A 17743-nucleotide genomic window follows, 5' to 3' on the forward strand; every position below is an offset into this window, starting at 1 on the left:
CTGGGAAGGAAAAGGGGAATGCAAGAACAGGGCAAGTGCTCAGTGCTGACAGTGGCGGCAGACAGCTGAGCTCTTCTCTGGAAGCAAACCCTTAGGTCTGCCAAGGTCAGCCCGGGGCCATCCTCTCCATCCCCCCATGAGAAACTGAGCCGGTAGGTCCCGTGCAAGAACAGATGCCTGGGATGCACTGGAACCAAGGGAACACACGCGTTGTCAACTGCCTGTAACTGGGCCACTACACGAGGCACGCGATCAGGTAGCAGCCTCCACTCCATCCCCTTTATCCCACAGACTCCACACCCCCCAGGTTGTGCGCCGCCTGTCAGCTGCCCTTCTAGGCCAGGACACCGCCCGGGGGGACCTTCCGCGCAAACTCCAGGCACACGTGCGTCGCCCCCCGCCCGCCCTGGCCTCCGGGGCCTTGAGGGGCTGCAGCGCGCTCCGCTAGAAGAGGCGCGGGTGACAGCACGCGGGTCGGCGCAGCTTCCCAGCCAGACTCTGGGTGGGGGTAAGCCCCGCCCCTAGACGCCACCGCCAGGGACCCCCGTCCCGACCCCGGCCCGGGTTCGCACCTCAGCCCCAGCTCCTAAGACCCCGGCTCCCGCTCCCAGCATCTCGGCTCCGAGGACCCAGGTCCCGACTCGCACCCGAGCCCCAGCTCCGAGGACCCCGGCTCCGAGGACCCCGATCCCGGCTCGCATCCCGGCACCGGGGACGCCAGCTCCCAGGACCTCGGCCCCGCTCTCACCCCGATCCCCGTTCCCAGGACCCCGGCTCCGACGACGCCGACCCCTCTCCGAGGCCCCCGCTTCCGGCTCGCACCCCGGCCCCCCGCTCCCTAGACCCCGGCTTCGGGTAGCACCCCGGCCGGGCTCCGAAGACCGAGCGCGAGAGGAGGGCAGGAGGGAGGAGACCAGTGGGCAGGGAGAGGGGGCGCCACCCGCGCCCAACCTGGCTCCTCGACCCCGCCCGAAGTCCACCCGGGACCCTGACGCCCCGCCGCTCACCTCAGCTAGCCCGCCGCTCGCCGCGGCCGCCGCTCAGATCTCCCTCCTCTGCGCCCGCGCCCGCGTATCGCGAGAAGTGCCGCCGCGCTCTCGCGAGACCTGAGCAGGGCCGGCCGTAAATCCCTGAGTCCGAGCACCAGCGGGGCCGGGGACCTCCGCCTGCTCCTCGGAGCGGTCCGCTCCCTTGACACCGCCCTGGCAGGACTCGCACCAAAGGCCGGCCCGCGGGACTGTCGGGGTGCCAGCCTTCCCGCGCGGGACGGGCCTCCGCTGTGGCGGTGGCCTCGCACCGTATTGTGTGGAATAGCAAGGCCCAACGGTGGCCTCTTCGGGACAAACTTGCTGGCTCTGACAACTCCCAAAATTTCGTTACGGTATTAGCTTGAATATGTTTTTAGTTTCCACAGGGTCCACTGGAAAGGCAAAATACTCTGCTTCTAGGCTACCCTCCCAGCGCCCTGTGAGCTCCCATAGCCAGCGATCATCGTCCAGTAACACAGGTCTCGCTCCCTCCTGAACCTCGTCCTCCAGGCTCCCACCCCACCCGGGACCGAGCGCCCAAGGGTCTGCACCGCGCTCGGGAGGGTCTGCATCGTACCCAGCGTCTACACCACGCCCCCTAGGGTCTGCACCTCCCCCACCTCTGATCTGCCCAGTGCTCCAAGGGTCGGCACCTCTTCCCCCGTCCCGCCCCATCCCCGGATCAGCACCCCGCGCAAGAAATGGGGTGGAGAGGAGCCCTGAGGAAGTGGGGGGATTTTCCCGCCCTAATTGACTACAACCAAAAGTAAAATGAAAAAAGGTTAAACCAAGCCTGCAGCCCACTTCAGAGCACTGGACTGCACCCTGGGGGACTGATGGAGATTGTGGGGTTCCCTATCTACCCAGGCTCTCCCTCAGCTCCACCCTCGGGATTTAATCAGGGTTATAGTCCATACACTCTTATTAAGGGATGAGCACCCCTGCAGGAAATGGCTTTTTTTCTTAAATGTTTATTTTTGAGAGAGAGAGAGACAGACAGACAGACAGACAGAGCATGAGCGAGGGGAGGGGCAGAAAGAGAGAGAGACACGGAATCCCAAGCAGGATCCAGGCTCTGAGCTGTCAGCACAGAGCCCAACCCCCGGCTGGAACTTAAGAACCGGGAGATCTTCACCGTCCGGGAGTTCGAGCCCCACGTCAGGCTCTGGGCTGATGGCTCAGAGCCTGGAGCCTGTTTCCGATTCTGTGTCTCCCTCTCTCTCTGCCCCTCCCCCGTTCATGCTCTGTCTCTCTCTGTCCCAAAAATAAATAAACGTTGAAAAAAAATTTTTTTTTAAAAAAAAGAACCGGGAGATCTGACCTGAGCTGAAGTTGGATGCTTTAACCGACTGAGCCACCCAGGCGCCCCCCCCCCTTTTTTTTAATGACAAGTAGCTTTGAAAAAAACAATTTTTATAGAAACAAACTTCAAAGCATGGAAATCCCTTAAATAAACACAATCTACATTGTTTTATAAAGCTGCATCAAGTTCCTGGAAGAGAGTAAAAGGAAATCCAGCACTCCACGTGGCTGCTTGCTTTGGCAATTCCAGTCTTAGGGGCGTGGAGTATTACAGCAAGGCGGATCTCCAGCAACAAAACAAGCACAGCACCCCCTGCAAAATTCACATGAAATGTCTTCCCTAACTACCCCTCCCCCCCACCTTCTGGTTGCTTGAAAGTATTAATTTCCACACCATTCACCAGAGAGATGGAAATTAACCCCCAGGTGGAAATTTCAGACTTGCATTCGCATTCGCTACACTGTATAACCACAGCCTGGGTGGTGCCTTCTGGGAGCAATGGTGGAAACTCTGTTACAAGCGAACAGCCAGTTGAGTCCAGTGTTACATCAAGGTTTCTCCTTCCCACTGTCTTTTCATCCTTCCTCCGCACCTAAGGTCACTTAGGGACTAGTTTTTATCATATATCGTGACCAGTGAATACACTGTGTTTCAAAGAAAGGTCCCACCCTCGTCCTGCCAGCCACGTCCCGGATCAAGCTCTGACCACTCCAGCCACACTCCAGGAAAGAGCTCAGACCACACTTGCAGTGAACGAGGACCACAAATGGCAGAGGCAGCCCTCAGTCCTCCACAGGCCCCTTCGCTCTTCGGTACTGTGTGGCCAAGAGGTACACCTCTGAAGATTCCTTCCTGCTGGCTCTAGGCTTCACAGTCCTGGTGTTCTGGAACTGCGCGGCCAGTCTCTTCTGTAACCCAAGGCTTTGACTTCCAGCCCACGTTTTGCAGAGGAACGTTCCGCCGGGGTGCAGAACATCTGGAGCCACGTCCAGAAGGGACGAGCACAGGCTAATGAGCCTGTCGTGATCCAGGCTCCGGATCCCTGTGGCATTGGGTGCCATGTCACTCAGAATGACATCTGCTCTCCCGCCAGGAAGCAGCTCTCGGACTCTCTGGACGGTTCTGGGGTCAGTCACGTCAGCGGGGGACAGAAAAGTTGCCCCCTCCAGGGGGAATATGTGGAGAAGGTCTACCCCAAGCACAAAGCCCACAGGAGCACCGGGATCTAAGGAAGACAGAGTATGTTATTTATTTACAGCCTGAATCTTCCCTCAGAAATACAAATAGAAAAATAAAAGTAAAAAGTCAGGACCAACGTAAGGAGCGAACACGCCAAGAGGTGGACACGGGCCTTTCCCCACTTGTATCCATCCCAAACACACACATGGCAGGGGTGACAGTCCCCACTGTCCACACAAGGAAGCTAACTGAGGCCCAGAGAAGAGAAGTGCCTGTCCCGGGGCAGGCACCTGACCCCAACTCTGGCTTCACCTCCCTTCCAGAGGCCAGCTCTCTGTGAAAGGGTGATCTCCGAGTGGGCTTTCTGACAAACTGAACCAATGATACGTGAGTGCATACAGCACCTCCGGATTAACTCAGCACTTCCGTTAGCTTAATCCAATTTCTTTTGATGCAGAAACTACTAGAAGCAAGCCGAGAAGTGGGGAAGACAAGGTACAGGAACCGATCCCTCGACCAGGTGTGAGTGGTACCAGCTGGGCAGTAGAGGCCATCGTCTCACCTGGAACAGGGCCTCGGGCCAGCACGACTGCTGTCCCCGGCCCCTCTCTGCGTCCCCACCCCACGCTGAGGAGAGCCCTTCTCCCCAGTCCCCAGGGCATGAGGGGAGGGTGCCGTCACAGATCTGCTAGTGCAGACCGCGTAGCAAAGAGGCTGTCCCACGGCGGTGGAACGTGGGTCTTACTTCTAGCTAAGGACTGCAAGTCCAACCATTTTGAAGAGTGCATTTTTCAAAGGAGAAAACTCTCATGTTCAGCCCTGGAAAGTAGGCCATCTCACACCTCACGGCACGTACCTGACTCCCGTTAGCATCCCAGGCGTCATAACCTCGGGAAGGGGCCACTAGAGGCAAATACTTTGGGTGCATCTGTACACCTTCTGGCGGGAAAAGAAACCGGACATTCTATCCACAGCCTTTGCTTCGGCCGCTGCTTCCTACGAGTCAAACCTGGCCGTGCTCCTCCTTCCCCTGAGGAGCAGTTATACAGGGACAGGAGCCATTAAAATCCGTTGTTAGTGACGAATGGATACAGAAATTGTGGTTTATATACACAATGGAACACTACGTGGCAATGAGAAAGAATGAAATATGGCCTTTCGTGGCAACGTGGATGAAACTGGAGAGTGTTATGCTAAGTGAAATAAGTCATACGGAGAAAGTCAGATAGCGTATGTTTTCACTCTTATGTGGATCTTGGGAAACTTAACAGAAGTCCATGAGGGAGGGGAAGGGAAAAAAAAACAGAGGTTAGAGAGGGAGAGACCCAAAGCATAAGAGACTCTTAAAAACTGAGAACAAACTGAGGGTAGATGGGGGTGGGAAGGAGGGGAGGGTGGGTGATGGGTATCGAGGAGGGCACCTTTTGGGATGAGCACTGGGTGTTGTACGGAAACCAATTTGACAACAAATTTGACATAAAAAAAAAAAAAGATGCACTTTTAAATAAATTACAAGGAACCACAACGTCTTATCTCTAACTAAATAAATAAACGTAAGATAAAAAATAAAAATAAAATCTGTTGTTAGGTCTGTGGGCAGGCTCAGTGGTAGGAAAAGGAACAGAGGTCTCGGACACAAATCCCTTCACTTAGGTGATATTTATTGAGTTAAAAAAAAAAATTGTAACCTGTTCTAGGGCCCCTGGAGGCATCCCACACCCAGTAACGGGGCTGGTTCTTTGTCCTGAACCCAGGGAACAGCACTCCCAGCCCGTGCATTCAGAAGCCCGCCAAACTCCTCCGAACCTCATTCTTCACTAGGAAAATGGGCACAAGGTCCGCACCCCAGGTGTCTGAGATTTCCGTGAGCCGGCACATATGTCATGTAACGCCAGCGATTCTGGTCCCTTCCGACTTTACGGCAGGAAACACAAAGGGTAGGGATGCTCACCACGCTAGGCTCAGCTTGTGCAGCTAACAAAGGCCCCGAGGGCAACACCGGAGCCCAGCAGGAGGCTGGCTCAACAGCACGGGACATCATCATATGGCGGTCTACACGAGCGTTTACAAGGACGCCAGGGCTTTCCACACTGAGGGTATTGGTCTCTCCTGACTGAGCAGGGGAACCTTATTAACATAGAAACATTCTTTTTTTTTTTTTTTTTTTTTTTACAAAATCCTAAAATATAAAATAGGTAAAAGCTGAGTCCCTCAGGTTGAGCCAGAGGGGAGAACCTTGAGCAGCCCCCAGCAGGGCCTCCAGGAGACCCAGGGCTTCAAAGACCAGGACCTGGAAAACTCTGGGGTTGACTGTGCCGTGCAGGCATGGGAAAATGTCAATAGATCAGTGAGTGGGGGGGGGGGGGGAAGAAGCCCTCCATTAAGGCTCCAAATCAGTAAGAAGAATGTGAGTTACTATCGTTTTTGAAAAAGAAAACATACACGTGTAGTCACGTGTGCAAAAACAAGTTCGGGGAGGGGGCTCTCCGACACATTCACGCACACACGGACGTGGTGACGTGAGGCACTTTTAGTCTCCGTCGTAGCTTTCCACCCGGTCTCCCGCTGTCAACACATCAGCGTCCCGTTTTCCTCATCAGCCCCTACACCAGCCACTCCGAAGAATGTGTCATCACAAAGCGGCTTGGCCACCTCCCCTGGTGGAGGGCAACTGGCCCGCGCCCGCACACTCGGGGGTGGCCAGAGGCCCTACCTGCGCCCGCAGCGTTGACCCTCTGCACGGCCACCTGGCTCCACGCCCCGGGAGCCGCCCCACAGTCTAAGACCCGGAGGCCGGGCCGCAGGATCTGGTGCCTCTCGTTCACCTCCAAAAGCTTGAAGGCACTTCGGCACCGGTAACTCTCCACCTTCGCTGCCTTCACAAACGGGTCCCTCAAATGACGTGTCAGCCACAGGTGCTCAGCAGCGGTCCGACCCTTGTAGTGGCTCCCAGCGGTGTGAAACCTTTGCCGCTGAAGGGACGCACGTACCAGCTTCAAGGACCTGAGAAAGAAAAAGGGAGCACACAGGTGCACATCACACAGATAGGCGGGGTCCCTGGTTCAACCCACGTGTTTTTAGAGAAGGGCCCGGAGGCCCAAACGGGGAGGAAACTTGACAAGGCGACGCGGCCAGAAAACGGGTGTAATGGCCTGCACTGAGTCCCTCCCCAAAGGGGTGTGTTGAAGTGCTAACCCCAGAAACCTCAAAACAGAAGTGGTCTTTAAAGAGGTAACTACAAATGAGGCTATACAGGCGGGCCCCAACCCGACCCGACTGGCGTCTTCATCAGAGACAGTTGGGACACAGGTGCGCGGGGAAAGACCACGTGAGGCCACGGGCAGAAGGCAGCCGTGTGCAGGTCGAGGAGAGAGGCCCCACGAGAAAAGGGCCCTGCAGCACCGTGATCCGGGTCTACGGCCTCCGCCTGCGTTTGTGTGGTCTACGCCTGGCCTGCGGCGGCCCAAGTGCACGAACACGGCAGGCGAACTCCTTCTGGCGAAGAAGCGTGGGGCCTTCGGGAAAATTTTCTTCAGAAGGAAAACTCAAAGCTTTTCCGGTTCTGCTTAACAGGCCTGATGATGTTGACAAAGCAATCTTCTTTCTTACCCGGGACAACTTGTCCCCGGGCTCTGCGGGACTGGGAGAAGCCCCCCCCCCCCCCCCGGGGACAGACCCCGCCTTCCTCGACGCCTCGGCACGGCGGCCAACACAGGGCCGCCAGGCCCATCTCCTAACAACTACACTCAGCCTGAAGAACGAATTCCAAGTCTCTTTGGCAAAGTCAGGGTCTGAACGGTTTGCCGCGGGCCGGGAGCTCTCCGCACCCCCCTCACTCAACTCTCAGAACAACCCTACAAAGTTCTGCATCCGTGTTCCTCAAGGGAAGACCCGGACATCTTCACCAGGGCGCACGGCCAAAGGCCCTTCAACAACCCAAGCGTGCAGTCAAGATCCGGACACAGTAACTCGGTGATGGCTGCCTTCGCAAAGCCCCCCGGGGTCTCTCGGAAGGAGCACAGAGCCATCCTGGGCACCAGAACCAACGGGGCCGGTTGGGGGAAGGTCGGAAACGGGGTCACACAGGCCCTGTCCTCCAGCGCCGGCCCACACCTAGAGTTCGGCCACACGGGCCATTGGTGCCTCTCCAGTGCCGAGCCACAGCAGTCAGGCTGCCCCCGCAGCGCCCCTCCCCTGCGCCCTCCAGCTGCAGCACCCCTTCACCTGCGCCCTACGCTCTCCGTAGCCCTCCACGCTCTCCGCCCGCCCGCCGCTCCTCGGAAGCCGTCCGGACTACTGACTTCGGGCCGGAAGTCCTCTCCTAGGCGCTTCGCCGGGAATGACCGCGTCTCTGCGCCCCTTCCCCGCGGACGAACCTGGGACGCGCCCCCGGCCCCTCCTCCTCCCGCACGCATGCAGCAGGCGCCCCCATAAACGCCGACTGAGCGCACGACCTCGCCCGGCACCTAGCTCACAGCCCCACTCACCGAGCCATGGGCGCCGATCCGCTCCTGTCCCCCGCGCCGGAAGTGCCGGCCTCGCTTCCGGCCCGAGGCCACGCCCCTCCGGCTTCCGTGGCTCCCTTGTTCAGAAAGCGCGCGCGATCCCGGGTCTGAGGACAGGGACCGGGGAGCCCGGGAGCGGAACCCGGGTCAGGTGAGCAGGGGAGAGGGGAGGGGGCCGGGGAGCGGAGCCCGGGTCCTGAGAGCGGGGGCGGGGTTGGACCAGGGACGGGGTTGGTGGGGGGGAGCCGGGGCGGGGAGAGAGGGGTGCCGGACCAGGGGGTGGGGGCTCCAGGTGAGCAGAGGTCGGAGGAGAGGGATCCGGAACCAGGGCCTGAGCCTGGTGTTCTGTGGATAGGATCTTTCAAAACCCTGGTGAGGGACCTCGGTGTACCGACCACTTGACTCGGAGACCACATGCCCGGGCCTGTTGCAGCCTCCCAGCCGCTGACGTTCGGAGAGGCCCTCTGAGGACTCTCTAATTGTGGTCCCAAGCCGCTTGCTCCAGGACCCAGGGGACAACTGAACTTCAAAAGCCCGTTAGACCCAGATTGGGGTCTTCCCCAAGTTTGACCTTGGGTCAGACTGAGCCTCTTCGAGCTGCAGTTTCTTGATCTGAAAATGGAGAAAGCAAGTCTTAGCTCACAAAGTTCTTGGGTCTACTAAACAGAATGATTTTTTAAAAGAGGTATGCAGCCAGTGCTTAATAAGTGATAGCTGACACTCCTGGTGTCTGCCTCACCACCACAAGTCACTCAGGAAACCAGGGCTCTGGGCATGAACCAGTCAGCATCACGACAGAGGACACAGGCAGACAGGTAGGCTCGGCCACAGAGACCCACTTTGGCCAGACCTACCCCCAAAACCAGGACCCAGCTGTAGCTCCCTTTTCTCAGACATTGTGGCTTCCCACGAGGATCCCTGCTCCTGGATCCTGCTTCTCATCCGGTGTGGTCCCCAGGGTAAGAGACTTGTGAACGGTGGCCCCAGGCTGGGACAGGGATGGATGCACAGAGGGTCCTGGTCCTCCTCCATGTGTCCAGCAGCAACCCAGGCATCACCCTTGGAGTTTTCCTCTGGACCACGCACACCCGTTTGAGCGGGAGGGGCCCTTGTGGCTCCAGTGCCAGAGCCCAGAGCAGCAACAGTTGTGAGCGGATTATGAACTGTCGCAGGAGGGAGGACCAGCCAGCCCTCGCTGGGCGGGCTCTCTGCCAGGAGCCAGGAGCTCCTCGGGACTCTATAGCTCTGCGGTGAAGTGTGGAAGGCATATCCCAGCAGGCCAGAAGAAGGCCCCACTGATGAAAAGGCCAAGGCCAAAAGCCTGACCCGAGAACCATCGGCTAACCCGCCTGGTTGTGTTGGGGCCACAGGGGGTGGACTGTCCACGGGCTGGACACAGGGGCAAAAACAGCCCTGTGCTGAGGAGGGGGAAGGGTCGACATGGCCCTTTCCTAACCTGCTCCATCAGCCCTGGCAATCCCAAGGCCTGGACACGGGTGCCGCTGGATTCGGAGGGCCAGGCCTCTTTCTACTCTGGAAGCTCGTTTGTTCGGTTTCCATCTGGCAGGAGGCGAGCCTCTCGTGGCAGGGCTGGGAGGTTACCACCAGGCAGATTCCCCCCTGCCTTCCACAGCACATTCCCATCTCACCGGGCCCCTGGCCTCATCCACACTCCGCGTGCACCCAGGTCAAGCTGACCCAGCCTTCTTGCCTTCCTCAAGGGATCCCCGGGGGACCATGGGCGCCTCCAGGCTCTACACATTGGTGCTGGTGCTGCAGCCTCCGCGAGTTCTCCTGGGCATGAAGAAACGAGGCTTTGGGGCCGGCCGGTGGAATGGCTTCGGAGGCAAAGTTCAAGGAGGAGAGAGCATCGAGGACGGGGCCAAGAGGTGAGGGAGGGGTGGGCCTGACCACAGAACCAGCTCCCAAGGGTGACAGCCTACAGCTCCTTATGGAGCTCTCGGGTCTCAGTTTCTTCATCCCAAAAATGGGAATAACGATGACCCTTCCTGCCTCTCGGGAGTGTGGAGATTGAGGATGTAACCATACAGGATTTGGACCAGTGGGGAGTGCCCAGGGCACGTGAGCTGTTGCTGGGAGCGCGGGAGGGGCTTTCAGGACACATTTGGGAAGCCGCTGTGGCGTGGCGACTTCCGGCTGGTCAGTCGTTTGCTTTCCTCGTGCGTTCAGGGAGCCGATGACCAGCTCTGCCGTCTGAGCTTGTTCACACACAGTCTCCGTTAGTCCTCGGCACAGCCTGCCTCACGCGGGCAGGAACCAGAGCCCAGAGCGGTTGACGGCTTGTCTGAGATCACACAGCTCTCCGACATCGGTCCCCTTGCCCTTCCTTGTCCCCACATGTGGAACAAATGAGACTGTGTGTGCAAACATCACAAAGCGCTCCACAGGCCTTCGCTACTACTGATGGCATTCTGAAGGAAGTCAGCAACCTTAATTAAGGCCGCTTTCCCCGGGGAAGAGACCAGATCCCCACATGCATACTAATGAGGCTTCTGGAAAGGAAGTCAGCTGCAGGCTCCGCAGCCCGATGGTTCTCAAGTTTGGAGTGTTTTAAACATCACAACCCACATAAGAGATGTTTACGTTCTGATACAACAATGCTCTTACCACACGAAAGTACGCGCTCACGTAGTCCCGCTAACATAGCTCCTATCCTTTGGGTTTTTTTAATTGCTGGTCACAGTCCACCAAGTTGACTTCATGGTGCACGACTGGGCCAAGTCCTGGGTGTGAACGGCCGCGGGTGTGATGTCCCTGGCGTGCACCTCCCCCTCCTAGGCATGGGACCCGGCGTGCTGCTGCCTGTGGTCATTTGTTTGGGCAAGCGCTAGGCAGCGTGGCCAGGCTGCCCCGACAGCACACGGCGGGGGCACAGGCCGGTCTGCTGAGACTCGGGTCCCCTGAGCCTCGCTACCCGTGGAACGTGGACAGAAACAGGTGGAAGCCAGCGCCCCCCCCCCCCCCCCGACCTAAGTCGAGCTCAGTGTCAGGACACAGGGAACAGGTCCCAACCGCCCCCCTTCGGGGCTCCGATCTAGTCCGGCTGCCGGGCTCACAGGGACGTGTGCAGAGAGCGGGTCTAGCGGGCACCCAGCGGTGCGGGGCATCCAGAATAAAGAGTGAGGGCAGATGACTGGGCACAAAGGAGAACTCCCAAAGGACTTGGTGTCCGGTCTGGTCCGAGCAGGTGGAAGGCAGGAACGAGGCATCCGAAGAAGCAACAAGGGCCAGAAGGCGGGGCTGTGCAGAGGTGTGTGGCGGGACCGCGGGGGGCTTCCCTTCAGCCCCCTGCCGTCCTGGTGGTCAGGAGCCTCCAGGCCCCCAATTTCTTAGGACCTTTCCTTTTCGTCCTCTCGCTGTTAGCATTTCCTGAATGAGACACACCCATGAGAAACCAGCAGTCACCCCAGAGCCTCAGTACTGAGTGTGACGGCTGCCTTCCCACAGAGCAGGCTGGAGGTCGGGCAGGAAACGAGCTTCCTCAGGATGGGAAGCATGTGGCCTCTATCCCCCGGATACAACTAGCACCCATCTGGGTCTGCCTCCCTCTGCCGCCACGTCCAGACCACCCCTCCCCACCTGGACAGGTGCTCTGCCTCCTACCTGGCCTCCCTGCTCTGCCCTTGTCCCCCTGGGTCCATTCTCCATTCAGCCCCCGGGCAACCTTCCCAAAACCGGGTCAGGGTCTCTCTCATTCATGTGTGAAGTCCCTTTATTTATTTGTTTCCTTTTACTTAACTTTAGAGAGAGCGCAAGCGGGGGAAGGGCACAGGGAGAGAGAGAATCCCAAGCAGGCTCCACGCTCCACACAGAGCCAGACTCGGGGCTCGAACCCACAACCGTGACATCGTGACCTGAGCCAAAATCCACCAACTGAGCCTCCCAGGCGCCCCGTGAAGTCCCTGTAATAGCACCCAGTGCTGTTAAACCGAACCTCCGGTTTCACCCGTGGAGCCCCCTCGTGGCCCAGCTTCACGCTGCTCCAGCCGCTGCCCCTCACCCTCCCAGCTGTCGCCCACCCCACTCTTCCTGGCTCCTCACCTGGCTGACCCCCCGCAAAGTCTCCGTGAGCCCAGGGCTGGAGACGTCGCACACACTTGTCCCGAAGTCCACGTGCACCCGTCTTCACCAGGGGACGTTTAAGGGATGGGCCCATCGTGTGGCCAGCACGTGGCCCAAGACATGGAAAGGGCCGCCTGCACGCTGGCCTCCTCACGGCTGAGGACTCGGCCTGTTCTAAAGCATCACGTAAGCGCGGCCACACGGGTGCGCCCTCTGGTGTCTGCCCCCCACTCAGGTCTTTTGCCCTTGTTTTTAAACAGGGCTGCCTGTCTGAGAGATTTGCAGTTCCTTATACATTTGACGTCTTTATTGATTTTCTGCTTGAAGTGTCCAGCCAGGACGGTGGATCCATCCACTTCTCCGTGCGGTGCCATTCATTTTTGCCTCCCGTAGCTTGACTATCATCAGGTGTATACGTATTAAGCATCCTATAGAGGAGAAGTGGTCCCTCCCGCAGGACGGAATCCCCTTTATTCCTGCCGAACTTGCTGCTTTGAAGTCAGCTCTAAAACCCGTACAGATATTCCTTTCTTCCTTTGACCAGTGTTAGCCTGGTGTGTTTCTCTCCGTTTACTTTCAATCTGCGTTTTTTCGTCTTTATCATTGTATACTTTGTGCTTTTAATCTTTCTGTGCAACGTGGGCTCCGTGCGGACAGCACCGGCTGGTCTTGTCTTCAGATCCACTCTGACGATCTTTCTTTCGCCGGAGCCCGTGGACGGCTGACGTTCCAAGCGGTGGCTGGTACACAGATGGGTTAATATCCACCAGATTCGGTGGTTTTCTGTTTGTCACCCTTGTCCTCTGTTCCTGGCTTTGTCTTCCACCCCTTTTCTCCATTCTGCGGTTTTAATTGGGCACTGAAAGGATTCCATTTTCTCCCCTTTTTAGAAGGTCAGCTAAACTTCTTTAATGTTTAGTGCATACCTCAAAGTTTGCAATACGCATTTGCACACGATCCAAGTGCACTTTCAGATAACACTGCCCCCCGCCCCATGGGTGGTCTGAGGGCCTCTTGACAACAATCCTGATTCCAACACCCAACCCTGGGTGCTCACTGTTCACCTTACACACGTGCACGCACACATGGGGCACACCAACGCGGACACGTCGTCGCCAATAACCTCAAACAAACCCTTACCCACTCAACTGATCGAGCATAAAAACCAGAATGGTTTTATCTTGCCTTGGCTCACTCCTTCAGTCCTCTCGCTTTCTTCGTGCAGATCCAAGGTTCCGCCATTGCCCTTTTCTCCAAAGACCTCGCGCTCGTGTTTGTTAGGAGGCTGGTAGTGGGGCCCCTCAATTATTGTTTGAGAAAATCTTTATTTCCCCTTCCTCTTGATGGGAAGTAAAGTACAGAATCCTAGGTTGGTGTGTGTTCTGTCAACACTAAGTATTTCGCTCCCTCCCTCTCTGCTCGCTCGGTTTCTGGGGAGTCAGATTTGACTCTCATCCTGGTTCCTCTGTGGCCAAGTGCTTTTGTCCTCTGGCTTTAAGATCTTTTCCTTTTCTTTGATTTATTACACTCTGAAAGAAACGTGCCTGCAGGTAGTTTTATGGTGTCTGTCTCGCTTGGAGTCCTCGGAGCTCCCGGGATCTGTGGTTCGGCATCTGACATCAGTTTGGGGAAATTCCCAGTGACTACCGGAGTCACTGCTGTTCTCCTGCCGGTGTTCCCGTCGCACGTGGGCCACACCTTTCCTGGCTGTCCCACACCCGACATTCTGTTCTGTGTTGTCCCATCTTTGTTCTCTTTGCTGTTCGGTCCTCAGGCCCAGTGGGCTGCAGTGTCCTGGAGTTCGCGGATCCCCCTCGGCCACGCCCAGTCTGCTACTGTGTCCTCCCTGGGGCTTGTCTTTTCATTCGTGATGACGTTTCTATGAGTAGAAGTTCTTCTATAGGCAAAGAAGTAGTGCAATCTTTGCCTATCCCAGGCTGGAGACCTTCTCCTAAGTTTTTCTTCTGGAACGTTCAGGAGTGTTAGATCTTCATCTGGAATGGAGTTTGGGATAAGATGTAGGGCAGAGGGTCGAGACTCATCCGTCAAGACATCCAGCTGACACAGCATTACCGAAGAGACCATGTTTTCCACTGTGCTGCAGTCCCCTGTCGTAATCACAGGGCAGATATGACATGGCCTGACCTCCGTTTCCTGTCGCGCTGTCCCCAGTGCCGCACGAAGGGCACCTGGGGGTCTGGGGGCCCTCAGAGTCAGGTTTGGGCCGTAGGCGGGTGCAGCGTCCCATCTCTGGACCCCAGCAAGGCCCCAGGGCACGGTGTTCAGAGCGCCCCAGAGGAGCAGCGGCCGAAGCCGAGCCCCAGGACCGCGGGGCCCCTGCGCCCACCCAGACGCTCGGCCGCTGCTGTCTTGTGTAACGCGTTCCTCATCCTGCTCTCTGCCATCTGGGGAGCTGAGTGTCACACACACGATCCGACACTTTAGCAAAACCGAGGCTGTCGTCCCCGCTAATTACCTCAGCCCGTGAAGTGAGGTTATCGATACTTGGTGCACCGCTGTGTATTCAGGGAAGACGAACCAAAACTAGTCAAAACATCAACCACCAGGTGAAGTTTTTAAAACCCAGACCCACCGGCCTGCTGCCAGAGCAGTGGGGGAGGCCCGGCAGATGCCAGAGCCTTTAGCTGGGGAGCCACCTGCACCCCCCAAGTGAAGACATTCATTTTTTTAGGTCAAGTCTAATTTTAAGCACGTCCCTGAACAAATTCCAGCTTTCAGAGCCTCAGTCGACCTCGTCCACAGCGGCAGCAAATGGGCGTGATTCCCCTGCAGACCTTACCGGGAGCTCAGGGTGGACTTCCCGCTGAGGAAGGCGTCTGCTCACATCAGACCGTTTGGACCCAGCGTGTGTGTGTTTAACGAGCAAAGTGGTTTCCCTGGCTTCGTACAGGCACGGGAGGTACTTACCTATCGTGTTCCTAACACAACTTGGAGCGCAAAGCCAAAAAAACCTGTCCCTACTTACAACTGTAAACGGTCAGGCGTAACGAGAACGCTTACAGAAACTAATACATACAGAGCAGTAGGGAAGCCAGGCTCTAAGGGAGCAAAAGACCGAGTTCCCTGGCCACTGCAGCGAGCAGCCAGGGGTTCCCCGGGGTCCGGAGCACAGTGCTTCCAGAAGACGCCGAGGGAACCAGAAGTGGGGGGCTGGGGGGGGGGGGGGGCGGAGCCGTTGGCCAGGGCCAAACAGGAGAGGTATGGGGCGTGCAGGCGGAGACGCCCACCACGGGGTCTCGCGCTGGACGCAGGGACAGCAGTTCTTACTCCGCCACCCACACCGGCTGGGAAACTGCTGGAACTCCTCGAGGGGCGGGGCGCCACGCCGGCCTTGCGTGGGAAGCGCGGGTTCGAGCGCGTGACGCGTCTGCAGTCGTGTAAACGGGTGTGTGAAGGAGAAGGCCCGGAAGAAACACACTGAGGCGGCCGTGAGGGTTCTCTCTGCTGACGCGTCCGCCCAGGGTCTGCCAGGTTGTCCGCGGCGAACATGACACTTGAGCAGTGAATACTTTGAAACAGAAGCGGCGTCGGGTTCTGCTGGTGGCCGGGCACAGTGCTCGGCTGGGGAGGGGGTCCCCAGGAGGAGACGACGCAGCCAGACGGGCCCCAGGCTCCTGTTCCCCCCACCTCCCCCCCACCCCCGGGCGGCTGCAGGGAAGCCGGCCGGAGGGTTGGGGGCGTCTCCTAGGTGGAACAGACGTTCGAGGCAGGCCCTCGCCAAGGAGGCCGTGTACAGCGGTCTGCTCCTGTGCCCTCCGAGCACGCGTGTGAGGAAGGGTGGCTCCCGGTTCAGGGCCCGGGTTCCCACAGCCCACAAAGCAGTACTCATGTGGCTGCTGCCCCCCCCCCCCCCCAGCAACCCCCCCCCCCCCCACCCCGGGAGAGAGCTGGAGCTGAAGGACCGGGTGGGAGGTTCCCAGCTCGCCCGCGACCCCCGAACAGCTGAGCCCGGCCGGGCCTGGGCTGCGCCGTGGCTCGCAAGGTGTCACACCGGTCAGCCTGTGCGCCCTGAACCAGACTCTGAACAGACTCGGCTTCGATGAACAGGCCCCCAGATAACCAAGTTCCTGCCAGGTGGGGAACTGCTCACGCGGGCCCAGGCGCCTGCGTCTGTGGCTCCCTTGGCCCACAGGCGGGCGTGCCCCTGCCCGGCGCCTTGCTGTGACCGTCGCCCGCTCTGCCTGCAGGGAGCTGCGGGAGGAGTGCGGTCTGACCGCGGACACACTCCACAAGGTGGGCCGGATCGTGTTCGAGTTCGTGGGCGAGCCGGAACTGATGGACGTGCACATCTTCCGCACAGACAGTGTCCAGGGGACGCCCGCGGAGAGCGACGGTGAGTCTCGGGGCCTCCCCTTCTCCCTTCCCTCCGTCTCCCGGGGCAGGCGCTGCGCCAGCCCCTCGCGTCAGCCTCGTTCCTCCTCCCTCTTGCGCGGAGTGACACCGGGACACGGCCCGAGGGTTGAACTAGGAGCCTGTCGAGCTCCTCACACGACACCGCCTGGCAGTTTCTCACCAAAAGTCAGTTTAGCCCCCGGCTGAACACCGTGTCCCCCTTTGCACCACCACAGAAATGCGGCCCCGGTGGTTCCAGCTGGACCGGATCCCCTTTGATGACATGTGGCCGGATGACAGCTACTGGTTTCCCCTCCTGCTTCAGAACAAGAAATTCCACGGGTATTTCAAGTTCCAGGGCCCCAACACCATCCTGGACTACACGCTCCGCGAGGTGGACGAGGTGTAGACGCAGAACCACGCTGGCCCCGCAGGCCACCGAATCCGCTGTGAACCCGCAGTGCCGTCCATCTGTTCACCTGCTCTCGGAGCCCCGAGGCGGGGTGGGGGGGTTACGAGTGGGGTGAGGCGGAGAGAAGAAAGCTCTCTTACCTTTTCACATTCTTCACGGGGCCCCGCGCACACCAGCCCAAGCCCGTCCTCAGGAAGCTGCCTGCCTGCCGGCTGCCTATGGCCCGCACACTGGGCCTGGAGGGGGGGCCAGGCGCCACCGTCTTGTCAGGACCATAGAGTGGGTTAGAGGGTGTGGCGTCCTTGCCCCCCGCCCCTCCTTCAAGGACAAACCAAACAGGCGAGGCCCAGGCCTGAAACCCTGGTCTGATGCATCAGAGGCTGTCACCTCCCTCACCCCAAGGGACTGGCTGTTCCTGTCCAGACTTCTGACCACCAGGAAGGAGGGAGGCAGCACTCACTTATACGGAGAACCCACTTCACCCAAGTTTTATAAAGGGGTTTGATCACAGTTGTTCGTGTGTTTATTGATAAAGCTCTCAGAATGCAAACCGTGTGTGAACGATTCCAGTTTATTGGCGTAGTAATTGATGCCTACAGCCTTGTAAAGTGCTCCATACACAGAACTGCATCACGAAGAGAAGGGTCTCGAATCCCGACAAAACCAGCCAACCTCAACCTGTGCAGAGTCCCGCACATGCCCGGATCTGATGCTGCGAGCAAGCTGGGCCCAGGCTGGAGGGACCTGGCGAAGGCACACACCGGGGCCGGGCTCCATTCCGGCCTTGCAGAGTCGGGATCAGGCTCTGTCCCCGTGGCACCGGGACATTGCAGACCATGGGAGACAAGGCAAGGCTGTGGTCTCCTTCCCGCAGTCCCAG

At 58.4% G+C, this 17743-nt stretch overlaps 3 protein-coding genes across 7 annotated transcripts in view; 1 reads left to right on the top strand and 2 right to left on the bottom strand.

The window, feature by feature from the left end:
• Nucleotides 1-1082, bottom strand: part of MAD1L1 (mitotic arrest deficient 1 like 1) — a 320354-nt gene extending 319272 nt beyond the window's left edge. For 3 of the 4 annotated variants that reach the window (XM_047837850.1, XM_047837848.1, XM_047837847.1), the window contains exon 1: nt 1008-1082. The gene's annotated coding sequence lies outside the window, so the exon portion shown is untranslated. The remainder of the gene's footprint in view (nt 1-1007) is intronic. The other variant, XM_047837849.1, reaches the window with a different exon arrangement.
• A 1342-nt stretch (nt 1083-2424) lies between these two features.
• Nucleotides 2425-8152, bottom strand: MRM2 (mitochondrial rRNA methyltransferase 2). Of its 2 annotated transcripts, none has more exons than XM_047839020.1 (3): nt 7998-8152; nt 6224-6513; nt 2425-3556 (listed from the first exon to the last, which is right to left on the bottom strand). In XM_047839020.1, exons 1-3 carry the CDS (start codon nt 8003-8005, stop codon nt 3114-3116), a joined length of 741 nt encoding a protein of 246 aa, XP_047694976.1. In that variant the 5' UTR covers nt 8006-8152; the 3' UTR covers nt 2425-3113. The 2 variants fall into 2 exon arrangements, with proteins under 2 accessions (XP_047694976.1, XP_047694977.1); XM_047839021.1 differs by lacking the exon at nt 7998-8152 and adding an exon at nt 7735-7976.
• NUDT1 (nudix hydrolase 1) lies at nt 7990-17373 on the top strand. The gene is made up of 4 exons (XM_047839022.1): nt 7990-8166; nt 9737-9904; nt 16307-16452; nt 16688-17373. The coding sequence occupies exons 2-4, from the start codon at nt 9753-9755 to the stop codon at nt 16858-16860; spliced, it is 471 nt and encodes a 156-aa protein (XP_047694978.1). The 5' UTR covers nt 7990-8166; nt 9737-9752; the 3' UTR covers nt 16861-17373.
• Nucleotides 17374-17743: the final 370 nt, after the last annotated feature.

This window comes from Prionailurus viverrinus, chromosome E3 (assembly GCF_022837055.1).
Source record: "Prionailurus viverrinus isolate Anna chromosome E3, UM_Priviv_1.0, whole genome shotgun sequence".
NCBI lineage: Eukaryota > Metazoa > Chordata > Mammalia > Carnivora > Felidae > Prionailurus > Prionailurus viverrinus.

Coding starts and splice junctions, on each gene's coding strand:
- MRM2 (XM_047839021.1), bottom strand. CDS start 7,925: ATGCGTGCGGGAGGAGGAGGGGCCGGGGGCGCGTCCCAGGTTCGTCCG. Junction 6,514..7,734: donor ACGGAGAGCGTAGGGCGCAG/GTGAAGGGGTGC, acceptor TTTCTTTCTCAG/GTCCTTGAAGCTGGTACGTG. Junction 3,557..6,223: donor GGTCAACGCTGCGGGCGCAG/GTAGGGCCTCTG, acceptor TGTCTTCCTTAG/ATCCCGGTGCTCCTGTGGGC.
- NUDT1 (XM_047839022.1), top strand. CDS start 9,753: ATGGGCGCCTCCAGGCTCTACACATTGGTGCTGGTGCTGCAGCCTCCG. Junction 9,905..16,306: donor ATCGAGGACGGGGCCAAGAG/GTGAGGGAGGGG, acceptor CTCTGCCTGCAG/GGAGCTGCGGGAGGAGTGCG. Junction 16,453..16,687: donor GACGCCCGCGGAGAGCGACG/GTGAGTCTCGGG, acceptor GCACCACCACAG/AAATGCGGCCCCGGTGGTTC.